Here is a 15,306-nt window from a genome sequence, read left to right as displayed (position 1 = left end):
TTGACCCACGTGGGTCAAATGTTATGAACACTTTAGTCATCCATCCATCCACCCATCCATCCATCCATTCATTCATTCAACAAACATTTACTTAGTGAGAGGCAGCAGAGCCAAGCCAGCCATACATCCCAGTGGACCCGGCCAACTCCAGCTTCCTCTTACTGTTTGGATATCATTATTAGTGATTTCTCCTTTCAGTCTTCTAAGTGTCCACTTATAAATCTTATAAGTCATATTGTCCCAGTTTAGACAATCAATTATATGGTCATTCTAAGCAGAGCACAGTGTTTAAGAGCATCCTTAAAAGCATAGTGGTGAAGAACATATGGTAAAAGAATGCCTGTGGTCAAAGTCTGGTTTCACCACTTAATAGCTGTGTGCCCTTAGGCAAGTCACTTAACCTCTCTCTGTGTTTTATCCCTATATGAAATGAGACTAGTGATAGGACCTATATCACGGAGTTATTGTGAGAGTCAGAAGAGTTATGCTACATAAACACATATTACAAGCACTGTGAAAATGTTAGCTATTAGCATGTAAAACTACATCCAGTCCTGACCTCGCAGAGATGCCGGTGTAGCAAACTCATGACTTTGCAAAGAAAAGAAGTTTTTCATTAACATAGATACTGAAATGTTACCATACAATACGTTTCATAAATATTTTTAAATATTATAAAATATTATTCATCAAATACAAAAGATAGACAGTTTGATAAGTAACACCTATATAAATAGTTCAGCCCAACTAAAGTGGCTTGAAAAAAGTTAATAATATAAAAAAATGATGAGAACAAAGATTTTAAAGACAGTGATAAAATCTCACCCTAAAATAGGTTAAATTGAAAAGAGCACTACTCAAACCAGGCCAGTGAAATGTAACTGGCATACTGACAATATTGACACAATCAACTCCAAAGTCACTGAAGCTCTGAAAAAAAGATGTGTTGCTTGTTTTTAATAAAGTGTCATACAAGTGGATTCTTAGTCATCGAGCCTGAGAGACTGACTTTTTCCATTAGTTGGCATCTCGCATGTGGATGGCAATTAAAGTTGAACCCAGGAAAAGAGGAGGTGGTTTGTATAGCAATGCATGAACTGAAATGCTGGCTTATCCCCAATTTAACATTCGGGAAGCATTCTGCTCCTTACAGAATGTGGCACATGGGCCACAAACTCCTCACTGTGTCATCCCCTCCTTGAACAGCGTCCCTGTGATTCTTTTCCCAGGACTTAACCACAGTCCACGTGTTAGAGGCTTTGGCAACGGGGCTCATTCTAAAGGTCTTTGGATTTTAATCATTTTAAATTTCTTGTTATGCTTCTGACTCTTCAACACAAAGTGAATATTGCCCTTTTGATTTACGCAATTATATTCAGTTGTCATATTTTAACAAGACATTACTTGTGACTTTAGCTGGGTTCATAATATTTTCTCATTGTTAACAGTAAAGCCAATAATTAGGGACACATCATCTAACCTACTACTTAAAAGGCACTTTGGTACCAGGAGATCTAGTGTGTGGTAGATGGTTCTGGAAGGCAGGTAATATACCCAAACAGCGAAAAGGGACAAGAAAATAAAGGGGTAGAAATGTATTTACTTCAGAAATAAATGGAAAATGAGCACTATTTAAAATATAGCCTTAAATCTCATATGGATACATCAAGTAAAATGAGTTTTATATACCACTTAATTCAGATTTATCTTCCACTTCGTTTGTACGGTAATTAAACTCTTATACTCAGTAATATAGGAAATGGTAATGAACCTCTTCGGAGAATGTTAAAGTGCTCCTAAATGTGTAATAACTCTTCTCCCCACCCCATTATTTTTCCCTTCACGTGCCTCTCATGTAACGATTTCAGCAATATGGAGTTGGGCGTGAGGAGGTTTATGCCTAGAAAAGGTGTGCACTAATAATGCGCCTCTGTTATTAAAACAGCACGATGCATCCGGTGCCCCAGTCGCCCAGAATGTCATGTTGGGTGTCTCAGTTCTATAAATACTTCACCTTGACATTTGCTTTATATCAGCTGATCTTTATTATGCCCTAACTTTCCTTTTCAGTGTTTTAGTGACCTTCTCCATTAGGGGCATGCTATTCAGAAATGTTCCTCCATAGTCAGATCCTTCTCCCTTGAACAATTTATTTTTAACAACTTTCAGCAAATCCCACCTCTCCAACCTCCCCATCAGTCTGTAGTATCAAAATTCCTTTCTGCTAATCTGCCCAAGCAAGGACTAAAGTAAAAATACCTATTCAGCCGTGTAGTAAGAACGCCTACTAAAATGAAGGAAAGTGCTTCCACTTTTGTATACCGCATGTCGTTATTCTGCATCCTCACACACATTGCATGTCATGTTTTTGTGCAGTTTTCTGGACTAAATGCTTATCTGCTCTTTGCTAGAAATATTGGAATCAGAACCAGTTTTTTTCTTGAGGCAATGACTGGAAGATTAAGCTATATTCATGACAGGAGCAATTTCTCCCCAGGCATAAAGTTAGAGAAGTTATAGGCGGTGATTTCTGGATGCTAGACTATGAAAGAAGGAAGAAGAATTATGACTTTCCGCAGCACTGGAGTTACAGAGACCTTAGGAACCAGGGTCAAGGCCCCCACGACTAGTAGCTCCGCGGAAGAATTTTTTTGAGTTGAGTGCCTATAAGAAAGGATCAAACTAGGGAGTCATAAATATTTTCTCAGTGAGAAATTCTTTCCATAATCAACTTCTCATCCTGTATTCTTTTCATGCACTTGAGCTTTAAATATTTGAAACATAGATAATTATTAGGTCCTACCAATGCATTGTTGAGACACTGGTGGCTGGAACATTCTCTTCCAATGTGTGAGAAAAGGCACCACAGATGTGAGAAGCCCTGAAGTGGGGCCTGGACCAGTGTGGCAGGTCTTTGTCACTTAGCAGTGGCCTCGCGTGAGAACACTCTGTACTGCCTTCTGTTTCTATTTCACTCTGTTAATTGTGCTAAAGAAATGCACTTGACACCTAGGCTGGGTAATCTCATTTAGCCCCAGTGGCTGCAAAAGTACTAACGCCATTAATGAGGCATTTCAGACTAAGCCAAACACCACACTCCAGCCAATGCAGTAAGTAGGCCTCTCTCCATCACTGACAGTGGGACCTGTGGGAGTCTGTTCACACAGACCGATTATGTCCCACCAAGGCAAGAAATTTGAAAAGTTACGTGCTGCCATATTACCCTTTTAATTCCAAGGTCTTCCCTTCTCAGTCCCACCCTCTGTTCTCCTGACTCCTGACTGTCTTTGGGTCTTTCACAAAAGAAAACCAAGAATGCAGATATAAACCGTTAGGTTACAACACAATTTAACAAAGTGCCAAAGTTCATTTGAGCATCTGAAAATTAAAAATTACGCAGTTGCCTCTTGATAACTATCCACGGCAATGCTCTCTGTGAGAAATGGCCGTAAAAAGTCCAGGAAGATCCTCTCTAGGGCAGCATTGGAAACAGTGATCTATGGGAGCAGAGGAGAGGAAGGACCTGCTAACACACTGAGCAAAAATTTCACATGTCTACCTGCCTTTAGCAGCTGCAGCTGATGGACATGTGAGGTAGAGATGAATACAATCTAAAAGTACGTCTATAGAGAATTTTGAAAAGTTAAGTTTTGTCATGCTTTATTTTGATTGGTTTGGTTTGGTTTGGTTTCCTGAAGCTGCCCCCGTGGTTTTCTGTCCATTACAAGAGAAACCTTTTAGTGGGCTCCAATCTTATCCCTAATTCTGGGACACATCGCACCCTTGTTTTTTGATGACCCAGACTTCTCTCCCTCTAGAGAGTTTTCTGGACTGGAGATTATATGGATTGGACTGAATTTTCTGAAATGAAGGATAAAGTCATTTCTTCTAACTTCTTCATGGTGCTCACTTAACTGTGAAATTCCTGTCAACACGGCCCCATTCAGCGGATGTGTGCGGGTGCAGAGGAGGGTTAGGAAAGGGCTGACAGGGATCAACCATGAGGACCCCAGAATCCACTAACTGTTGATAAGCAAAGAAATTGGAACAAATATCCTGCACATGTGAGATAGCCAAAATTTTACTTTTGAGTTTAACCGCATCAGTAGGTTCAGTTGCCATCATCCCTTAATCACAAGTGTTTGTGAGGTAGGTACTATCTTTATCCATATGCCAAAAAAGTAATTCCATGAAGACTTTTCTCAAAGAGAAACTTTAAACACACACACGCATACCCCATTAGTCAATCTCTGTCTCTGTCACAATTCAGTAGTGCCGGTAGAGGTAAATAAGCAAAATCAATGTGGGAGGCTTTACCAATAGTCCCACCTAGAGGCAAGAGGATGAAGCAGCTAGAAATTATTTTATTCAGGTCCTTCCAGAAAGGTTCCATATGGTTTTCAACTTATTTCATTAAGATTTTCTCATCATTTTTCTTATTAGTTTTTTTTTTTACAAGCTGTAACACAGCAAGAATATGATGAGTCTACCAAAGATGTTAATGAAACCATTATGAGGCTAAAACAAGAAATGGGGCTGGTTTCCAGCATTTTCTCTCTAATCCCCAGTGAGTCATTAGACTTGTTCCTGATAAAGTTCGGAATAAGCACGTCAACAAAAATTCTTGAGACTGTCTGATTTTACTGTTCCTATAGAATTTTATCTAAAGAGAAATATCTTCTCCTGTCAGACTTCATATTGTTTTTAGATCAAGATCTCTCCAGGAAGGCCCCACAACCACTACCATCAACTAAAGTGTTTTCCTATTAATGCTTTTAATGGTAATCAATACTTAACAGACCATGGAATATTTTTTTGATTTACCATTGTTTAGATATTCACATTTGCAATTACTCCTTTGAAGGGTCACCTTAGAGCACCAGCCAATCCTAAGGAATCACCCAGGAATCAGAGTGGGTAGTGATTTAGTCATAAACCAGGATATTTAAGTGTCCTGAGTAAGACTTCCCTTAGCTGCATATTGTGGAGGAGAAGATGAATGTGGAAAGAAGTTACAGGACACATCCAGGAGCGCCAGCACAGCTAAGACTCCAACACAGGTCTGACAGCAAAGCCCACACCAGTGTGTTTTGCAAAAGGTGTCTGTGAATGGCCTGCATTAGAATCACTAGAACATGGCTTCCTGGGTCTCACTATAGAATCGCAGAATCCAAATCTCTGGAGGATGGTACCAGGCCTCCACATTCCTATCAAGCAGCCCAGTGATTGTTCACAGACACTGTGCAGAGCCAGGCTGATGCTGCAGGGAAACAACAGCGCACAAATTGGGAGGCACTGCTGGGGTGGGGCGCGTCTGGCTCAGGTTTCTTCTCTAATCCCTGAGCAACAACAGGGTTTCAAAGATGACCCAGGTGACCTCAGCATGTTCAAGGCGGGGCCAGAAGAGGAACTTTCTGTTGTCCGTGGCCACATGGACATTAAGTTTGCACTGTTCATAAGTCTCCAAAGAGAATTTGGCTCATAAAACAGAAGGGGGTTGGAATGAAATGAGAAGGTGAATTTGGCGATTTGTTTGGTAAATGTTGAAAAGCTCATTGCAGGACCCAGCCTACAGGTGATCAAGAAACAGTGAGGCAGGAAAAAGACCAGAACTTTCCGCACTCCTCACCTTTTTTCCTCAGGCTTCAATGGATGTTGCTATCCAGTGATTAATTACAGCATTCTCTGTTGCATAAATGCTTAGCAGCAACTTATCTTAAAAAAGGAAAACTCCTCAATGAGGGTTAAATGCTTCTGGTAAGACAGTCTGTCCAAAAAAATTCACAGCTGAAAATTCAGCTAACTACCTTTCCCAACTAGCCACATTCTCTAGACGACTCTACGCCATGCAGAGGAGTACAGAATCGAGAACAGTGCCCAAGGCTAGAAGTACTCTTCATTTGCAAAGAACACCCTCTCCAATCAGTGGCCCATTATTCCACCAGGTTCGCCTTTGGGTGATTATAAGATGGATATGTTTTTCTTCCCCAGTCTCAGGAGGCCCAGGTGCTGAAACAATTGGCAGAGAAGAGGGAACACGAGCGAGAAGTCCTTCAGAAGGCCTTGGAGGAAAACAACAACTTCAGCAAAATGGCGGAGGAAAAGCTGATCCTGAAAATGGAACAAATTAAGGAAAACCGTGAGGCTAATCTAGCTGCTATTATTGAACGTCTGCAGGAAAAGGTAATCACTAGAGTCCTGAGCAGATGCTTACATTCATATGCAGCACGGCTGGGCGAGCTCTCATATGCCTGGGCACAGGAGACTTAGTCACAACTGGCCGCAGGTGCAGAGGACAGCTAAGCCCATGGGTGGGGTCTCCCAGTGTAGCATTGACTGAGTGGGCGCTGCAACATGGTAGAGGAATGGGAACCCAACTTAAAGCTGGAGTTTGTCAAATTTTCCAGTAATGAATAGATTCAGGGAGGCTGATACGTGCTTTTCAAATGTATAAAAGACTCCTGTACAAAGTTTAAGAACCAATCTACTGGGAAAATATTAAATTTGAAATATTAAATATCTCATACAAATATATAATATATATAATGATATGTAATAGAAAATATGTTTAATATTAGTTTATTAATATTAATATATTAATGTAATATTAAATATATAGATATTAAGTTGGAAAAATATATTGGTCAGAAAAGGACAGAATATCTGTGAACAATGGGGTGCCCATTCTCTCCACGTAGGACAATCTACATGGGAAACTAGTATATAATAACAGTACTTGGAACCAAAGCAAAGGGGAGCTGGTAGTGGGTGTTCATTTCCTCAAGTTCCGATGTCCTGGTGCCTTTCTCCTCATCAACCTGACCATATACTCATTCCCATCAGTCAGGATGAGCAGTGCTGGAGATCCGCTGAAAAATGTTTTCTCAGAACCACTATCTGTTCTGTTCAGAATAACTGTGACTCAACCTTCATCTCATCCTAGGCCTTGAAAAAAATCAAGTGGAGTTGCTAGGAATGGGGCATGCTGATCTTATTCTGGGATTCTAAATTAGACTGTTAGTATCCAGTGCAAGCTTTATATCATTGGCAGTCCAGGAGCATTACCGTTTTTGAAATGACACATGTGCAAACACCAGCATATCCTTCTCAATTTCAATTGTAAAAATGGTTTTTAAAATTTGCATATTGTAACTAGTATTTCCACAAGTATTGGATTTTAATGGGCAGTTTATTTTTCTCTGTGCATTTATCTTCACCCACTGCCTGCCCAGCTCCTTTTGCATTCTTCCCCATTCTTGCCCAGATTTCATCTCTTCCCCCAATATATACTTAAATGCACACATGCATATCTGCGCACGTACATACAGTTTGTCCTGGAAATAAGCAATCGGTGAAGTGTTTAACATTCCTGACATCAAGCTACAGAGTCTCCAGGGATGGGACCCAGACATCCACAGTATTTTTTTATGATTCCAGTATGCAGCCAGGTTTGGGAACTAGTAGTTTGTACCTATTCTGATTTTCTCAGCGGACAATATTCTATCCTGTGCTGAATGACAGAGCCCAGATCATTTTTAGGACCACATTCTCCCTGGTATTCCATAGCTAAAGAGACACTTTTCACATCTTATAAGATCTTTGACCAGTGTCAGCCAAGATCTGTTATCGTCTCAATAAAGTGGAGATAGTCCTTAGGGAAGACCCAGTTTACTTTCACTTGATGTATTTTAAATGTGTTGTAGATTTCGTACAATTTTTTGTTTACATATTGTGTATGGGTTTGTGTGTACTAACACTACTTTGCTTTTTCCTAAAATAAGACAAAGTAAGTTTTTATTATGACCAATATCTAGCCTTCTGTTTGGATGAAATTACTGCAATGAAATTAGAAATTAAAAAGAGGATGAAATAATAGTAATGCTGAAAATGCATGAAACTACCAATATAATAGAAGTTGCTCTGGAATCTGCCACATCAAAAGGTGATTACTCCTGAAATTATACCTATTAATGAGTTAATCACTCAATAAGTATTTATGGAGTCCCAACTATGTGCTCAGAAGCCTGGAAGGGGATGTAATATCAAAGGGTATTTGCCAACCATCTCTTTCCCAGTGCAGACAATATAAAATCCAGCAATAAATAACATAGCACCAAAAATTAGAGAATAAGACAACATGTAACATAGGCCAATATAGACAGTAAATACAAGAGCACTGAAGAATGTCAGTAAAAATAAATCCACATCAGAGCTAACACACTAAGCGCCCACCATTTTGACAGCCCTCACAGCCGCATCAATTAGCCAAGTGAGGTGAAACGATTCCATCTGAGCTTCTGCTGCAATCTGCCTACCAGCCAGCCCTCAGTCCCTCACCTCCTCAATTAAGAGAACCGAGCATTGGACCAGAGCATCCTCCTGCGGTGCCCATGATGTCATTCACTGATAAATTCCCATGAACCACTCGGAGTCCCAGCCATGTTAGCTCAAAGTCTCTAACTAACACTGAAAGCCTAAGGCAAAAGCAATCCCAGATGCACTTCAGAATCTACTGGAGACCTCTTTAAAATGAGATTCTAATTTAATCATCTTGGGGGGTAGGCGGGACCCAGAGATGAGTATTATTTCTAAAACCCACCAGTAGATGCTAATATTTAGCCAGAGCTCATAACCAGTGAGCTGTAGGCTTCTTAAGTATGCTTTATGTTGTCATAAATTACATTTACATATTTTTGATCTTTGTTCCATCAAAATGTTCTTTCTTCATTCAAAGAAGAATGTTATACTCTTCTTTTCTGTTTCCATGGCACCTCATTTCAACACTCTCGCTTATTATATAGAAAAGAATCAAATGTGGAGAAGGAATCCTGTGCCACAAAGACCTGCATTAGGCTCAATTTATGTCAAACTGAGTGACATAAATAGGCGTACCCAGGACTCAAAATTATAGTCTGTGGATTACGACTGACACTCTGCTGAAGTTGAAAAATGTTCTTATTCTTGGAATCGTGAGAGAGAGACACACACACACACCTGTTCTTGCCATGCAGGAAAGATTATAGAGATACTTTTCTTCTTCCTGTAACGTGTCCTTCTTCTCCTAACACAATGGACAGTATCCTGCAGAAAATTCACCACCTAGCCCATTTAGAACCCTAAGGAGTAGCAGCTCCCTCATCAGATCAACCGGGAACTGTAAAGAGTAGTTAATTTTGAAAAATCAGTTAAAGTAGGTATATGTTAACAATAATACATATATTCACTAAACATAGAACTTTAGTGTTAAATATTTAAATTTAATTACCAATTAATTTACATTTAATTACCAATCTTTTGATGAAGGCCAGGACCTTGTGGGGAAATGGATCCATTTTGGGGTTCACGTCTGTTTTTTTCTTGCGTTATCCACACCTCTATTACGTGAGCTATGATTTACGGTTTCAACTTCTTGTAGTCCTCAAAACTGAATGAGGACTAAAGACATCTGCAAAATAATCTGGATATAGGATTTTTACAGCTTTTCCCTTTTAGAACTTTTCCACCTGGCTTTTATGGTTGATCCACTCAATATCTAATAAAACTTAACTTCCTCAAGTATTTCCAAAGCCTTCTGTCCACCCTTACAATATTCCATTACTGTAATATTTAATTATATTATGGAGCGAAATCTTCAAATGCGGCTAGCTGCCCAGATTTGGAAATGTCATTGACTGTAATCAAGCATATAACTCAACCAGCAAGTGGGAGAGTATGTGAAAATGCCAGGGAAAAGTCTGCTAGCCACAAGCAACTCAACACCGAACATTCAGATGGCCGACACTAGGATGTTTGGAGGGAATGGGGAATGTTAACTAACCTAGCAGTCATTTAAAAGGACTTCTACTGAAACTTGTTGAATTCTCCACTTAATCCAAATTCTGTCACATCTTCTTACTTTTATAACGCTACTGCATCATTCACCAGCCAATGCCAAGGCTGCCCAGCTCGGAATATTGTAACAAATACCAAAGGAGCTGTCAGTGGTATTCAAGAGTGAGAGGAACAAAACACCCAGGCAGCTTTGACAGCTACTCTCCCCTATCCGACCACAAAGTCCAGTACTTAAGAAGCAAGAGACGGTTTCAGTATAAACGATCGTGTCACCTCTAACAATATAGAAAAGGTCAAGTGAAAAAATTATAGCCATTATTTTAGTGACAATAGCCTCACATAATATGATGTAGCTTAACATGATAAAAAATATTTTTTCTTAAGAGAATAAGATTCTGATTCTTTTCCTAAGAGATAATTTTGATGATATATAACTCTTTAGACATAGATTTCAACCGTTATCAATTTCCATCCACTGTAAGCTTTCATTCTTCTTATCTTTTATTTGGGTTTTTTTTTTGTATTCTGATTCATGAATGCCATTTGTGTAACAATTTACCGTTGAATATGTCTGATGAATGAATAATGAAAGGAAAAAGGGAATTAAAACTGGCCTTTATTGATTGCTCCCTATAGGCCAGGCATTCTGCATGTTCTATTGCGTTTAATTCAAACAAGCCTAAAAGGAGATACTGTTAATATCCCCATTTCACATCTAAGGAAACTGGTGCTTAGAGAGGTTGAGCCATTTGTCCAAGATCACAAAGCAAAGCAGACCACAGAGTCTAAATCTGAACCCCAGTCTCTTTGACTCCAAACTTTTATACTAAGCTAATCTGCAACTGTTTGTCAGTCATCAAACACTGCACAGTAGGCAGGCTTGGCAGCAGCATTGGAAGTTTATGCTCCAAAGACCACCATCATCTTGAAATGTGCTTTCCCCGTGCTCACCACTCACCCCTTATCCCTCCTTTGTGTCGCAAGCTCAAAGCTATTAGCAAAAAGAAAGATTCCTGATGGTGTTGACCTCATCTTACATTAAGATAGACTTACATTACAGAATTCCACAGGTGGAGTTGATACCCTAGGTCATCTAAGTCAAGGCCCTTGCTTATATTTGATACTTAGTGAAGCGAAGGGGACATTAAAAGCTAAAGGAAAAAAAAAAAAGACAGGACTTCATGTTTCTGGCTTCCAGTACTGAAATCTCTCTAATCACATTTCTTAGAGAATCAGAATTTTTCCTAAAACCATCTTTCATACTTTTTTGCATATCAAAGGAATAGTTGCATACAAGGCTAAAACACTATTTATGACCTTTCTCTCATGTTGATGGGAGGAAGGGAGTAAATTGCAGAAAACACTGTAAATTTCAGCCTGCTCCGTCAGTCCAGCCCAGTGTGTCAGACAGTGCCTGGCCAACGTCAGAAACTCAATAATGAAATGAGTGTTATCAAAGAACAGCCTTGACTTCTTGATGAGCTTTCTCAGAGTGTCACAACTGGCTTAGCAACCTCTAGACTCAAGGTCTTTTGATAAATGCGAACAGTTTATTCATAAGGAAAACAAACCATGTTAAAAATTACATGGCCGCCTGAATGTCTGCCTTTGATTCTCCCACATTTTGATATAAAGTCACATTATAATTTTGTGAGTCTATATTCGATGATTGAAAGTAAAGTTTTCGAAAACTAAAATAGCAAAAAATAAATTTTTCCTAGAAACGCCGAATTTATTTAAATTTCCTTTTTTTCTCATGTTATCTCAAGCTCACAGATTATGTTTGTTCTTTCCTATGGCAAAATCCATTTCTTTACAACTGATTTTGAGTTTAATAAGAAGTGTGTCCAAAGCAGGCCAGTAATACTAATTATAATGTTTCCTGTTCTATGACAAATTTGAGTTTATATGAATCTTTAGACCTTAGGCTCTGTTTTTTTCTGGCATAGTGATGGTCTGGCCTTTTCCTCAATTTTCGTCAGAGCTCAACTCTCACTAATTAGTTCCCTCCTCAGCAAGTTCAGTTCCCAAACCAAGTTTAGCGCCTCAGTTCCTCATGTAAATAAACACCCACCAATCACATACTATGTGCAAAATACTCTGCAGGTGGAACCAAGGTGAGAAAACACAGTCCTGGCCCTCAGTGACCTTGTGTATAAGCATCTGCTTAATATAGTAGATAAGACAAGAGCAGAAATGCCCATTGTACAAGGTAGAATAAAGTGACCGCCACAGAAAGGAAAGACTCGTTCAGGTGTCCGAATGGAAAGAGGTTACTTGTAGTTTGTGGTTTCATGAAAATCTTCATGGAGAAAGAGACAACTGCTTAATGACAAAGGGCTTAAAGAGTGAGTTTACGATCCTGACCAAATGGAGGTAGGAGACTAGGAATCCCAAGCACTGAAATTTGCATGAAAAGACGCTTCCATGAAACTGACACATCAAGTAGGTGGAGGGAAAGGCTGGAGGGCGAGGCTGGCAAGGTGGTTGGGACTCGAGTTTTGACAGACATTGACTAACGGTTAAGAGTTTAGGAAGCTTACAAAGTCTTCACCTATTCCTCCCAAAGTGTTCATCAGCAATTGTAAAGCCCTTAAAATATTATAGAAAAGGAAAAACGCCGTTAGAAATGATATGGAAGACTACAATATGATGTCCTATTGCTGCTCTCTGGATTTATACCGTAGCCTTAATTTTCAGAATTCTCTGAATCACATGACCTTTTGGTCATAGTTTTAATCAAACATAGTGTTAAAAAAAATTGTAAAGACACTCCAAGTCTTGTAAGATCTTCTGTAATGTGACAGTTATTGGGTCTTATGATTTTCTTTCTTGTGAAATGAGATTATCTAAAAGCAGACACCAAACTAGGTTATTTCCAGTCAAGCGCATAGCACGTGAAGAAGTGGGCAGGCCCTCCCAGTTCTCTATGGACCAGGCGACAAGGCTCTTTGACATTTCTTCTCCCTTTGGTGTTTTCTCAGGAGAGGCATGCTGCGGAGGTGCGCAGGAACAAGGAACTCCAGGTTGAACTGTCTGGCTGAAGCGATGGAGGGTATGGCACGCCCCACCATTAGTAAATCCCCCTGCCTATATTATAATGGATCATGCGATATCAGTATGGGAAATGTATGACATGGTTTAAAAAGAACTCATTATAAAAAACAAAAAACAGAATCAAAAATAAAAAAAAAATCAATGCGGTCTCTTTGCAGAATGTTTTGCTTGATGTTTAAAAAATACCTTGGATCTTATTTTGTAAATACTTACATTTTTGTTAAAAAATACAAGTATTGCATTATGCAAGTTATTTCATAATCTTACATGTCCTGTAACAGGCTTTTGATGTTGTGTCTTTCCACTCAAATGAATTTGCTAGGTCTCTTCTTTTTGAAGCTCCCCACGTCTAACTCCATCCCCTGCCTTTTCCATTCCAACAGAAAAATGAGGTCAGTAGACAGTCTATGGTGCTAGAAACCCACCATTGCCTAATGACCTAGACGGCTTTGTCATCTCTGAACTTGACTAAGACCATACCTAGATCACAGGTGTTGTGACTCCACATGAACCTCCACATTTGTTCGCTCATAATCTACTAACTGCCTAGAAACCACAAAACCAGGCTAAGGAAAACCACCCATCATAGCGTTTACTTCTGCTTCCACTGGATTATGTGCTGCAAATGTGCTTTGACATTAGAAAGGGGTGGATGGGAAGACAGATCTGAGATCGATCGGGGTAGAAGCAAAAAGCTGAACCTTTTCACGTGCTGAACACAGATCCAGGTGCAAACGGTTCAAGCAGCCACGAAATCGCTCTTTACGAAGTGGGCTTAATTCTCTAGTTTAAGTTCTTTTGATGGAATGAATTAATTAATGTGTCAGGTGGCTTATTTGTGGATGCCATGATTGATGATGTTCATTTTAAGCTCTTACCTATAGTACAAGTACATGATGCTACTGAATATTTTTCCACTTGGAAACTGTGAGCTGGTTGTCGCATTCAAACACACACGCGAAATCAAAAACACTGCGGACTTTCACTCAAGCTGGTCTTTCTTCCCCAGTGTGAGGCAATCCTGCCTATTAAAAAAACAATCACTCCATCTGTGAGGGCTGACTCAGTTAAGGGGGCTAGGCAGGGCATTTGTGCCAACTAAGAATCACCAGATCCCCACCATAAATACCTATCGCAGTTTTGAAGTCGTTTCTTCCCCCCAACTCCCAACTCCCGAAGGTTGCTGCCTGCATATTTACTCTCCATTAGTGCTATTTTCCTGTATGTCATTGTGAGCAAGCTGTGATTAATAAAGAATTGGAGTTCTGTGAACTAATCAAGGTTTGGTCTGTTCTCTTGCCCCTTCACGTGTCTGACGGTGGAGTTCAGATTTTAAAAGAGTGGCCTGCGGATTAGACAATCTCATAAGCACAGACGATAATGAGAGTTTGAAGGAGACCAATGCCCTGCGGATTCACTTCCCTTCTGGAGCTGCAGGCAGCCTGTCTTTTCCCGCTCCCTCTGACAGGCCAACGCAGCGGGCGAGGTCTTTAATCTGTTCCCCTTAAAAACATTCAAGCCTGAAGGAGATACCACCCGTGCAGACGGCTAATTCTGGGGAAGAGAGCCCCGTTCAGAGCACTTAGAAGGTTCCTGGCACTGCCACACATTCTCCATGTGGCCACAGGACACCTTCTCCAGTCTGTTTAAAATGTGATTTTCCTGCCATCCTGCTGAATTTTGCACTGCCAATCAACAGACTGCACACATGGACACAGCGGGGTCCTGTCCCTGACCCAGATGGATCCTACAGGACCAAAGGAACCACATCCAGTTTTAGCAGAAAATCATAAATAATTGAAACCACACAGATTTATGAATAGGTCAACTGGGCTATAGTCCACAGGAGTGCTAACAAGCCAAATTTAGGGTTGAGGCCACCTGGTCTCTATCTTGAATATCCTTTCTTTATGGGAATCTAACATTGCAACAATCTGTACAAATGCTTAAAACATGAGCTCCGTGACCTTCCTTTGGGAAGTCAATCAGAGCTTCTGATTAGCATCAAATAAGCTGTATTTTCACACTGATTTTTATATAACTTAGTTCTGAAAATATTACTTGAAGGGCTCCCATTGGGCTGGCCCCTGCGATTAAGCCCTGGAAACATGAAAATGAATGACCACTAGAAGCTCACAGTCTAGTCACTTATTTTGGCCCAGAACTGGCAAACAGAACGTTTTGGTCAGTCCTTGCAGCATATGGAGGGGAAACATGATTTCTATGAAGCTTTCTGAAATATTAGAAATAGTTGACACCTATTCCTCATACTACTTTGTAAGTCTCTAAATTGGAACTGCTGACTAGTCCAACTGTCCAATCTCAAAGGTGATGAAACTAAGGCACAGAGAGGGATAAGTGATTTTGCTCCAGGTCACAGCGCCCACTTCTCATGGTTTCTCTCCTTATCAGTAGCTC

At 40.0% G+C, this 15,306-nt stretch overlaps 1 protein-coding gene across 1 annotated transcript in view; it reads left to right on the top strand.

Annotated features, from left to right (window-relative positions):
• The window catches only part of STMN2 (stathmin 2), a 51,364-nt gene extending 37,200 nt beyond the window's left edge, over positions 1-14,164 (top strand). Inside the window, exons 4-5 of the mRNA XM_008519920.2 lie at positions 5,992-6,183; positions 12,816-14,164. Coding sequence (XP_008518142.1) covers positions 5,992-6,183; positions 12,816-12,875 — 252 coding nt within the window. The 3' untranslated portion in view covers positions 12,876-14,164. The remainder of the gene's footprint in view (positions 1-5,991; positions 6,184-12,815) is intronic.
• The last annotated feature ends 1,142 nt before the right edge of the window (positions 14,165-15,306 follow it).

This window comes from Equus przewalskii, chromosome 8 (assembly GCF_037783145.1).
Source record: "Equus przewalskii isolate Varuska chromosome 8, EquPr2, whole genome shotgun sequence".
Lineage (NCBI taxonomy): Eukaryota > Metazoa > Chordata > Mammalia > Perissodactyla > Equidae > Equus > Equus przewalskii.
The sequence above is the reverse complement of the archived record's forward strand: the minus strand, read 5'-3'. Positions and strand labels throughout refer to the sequence as shown.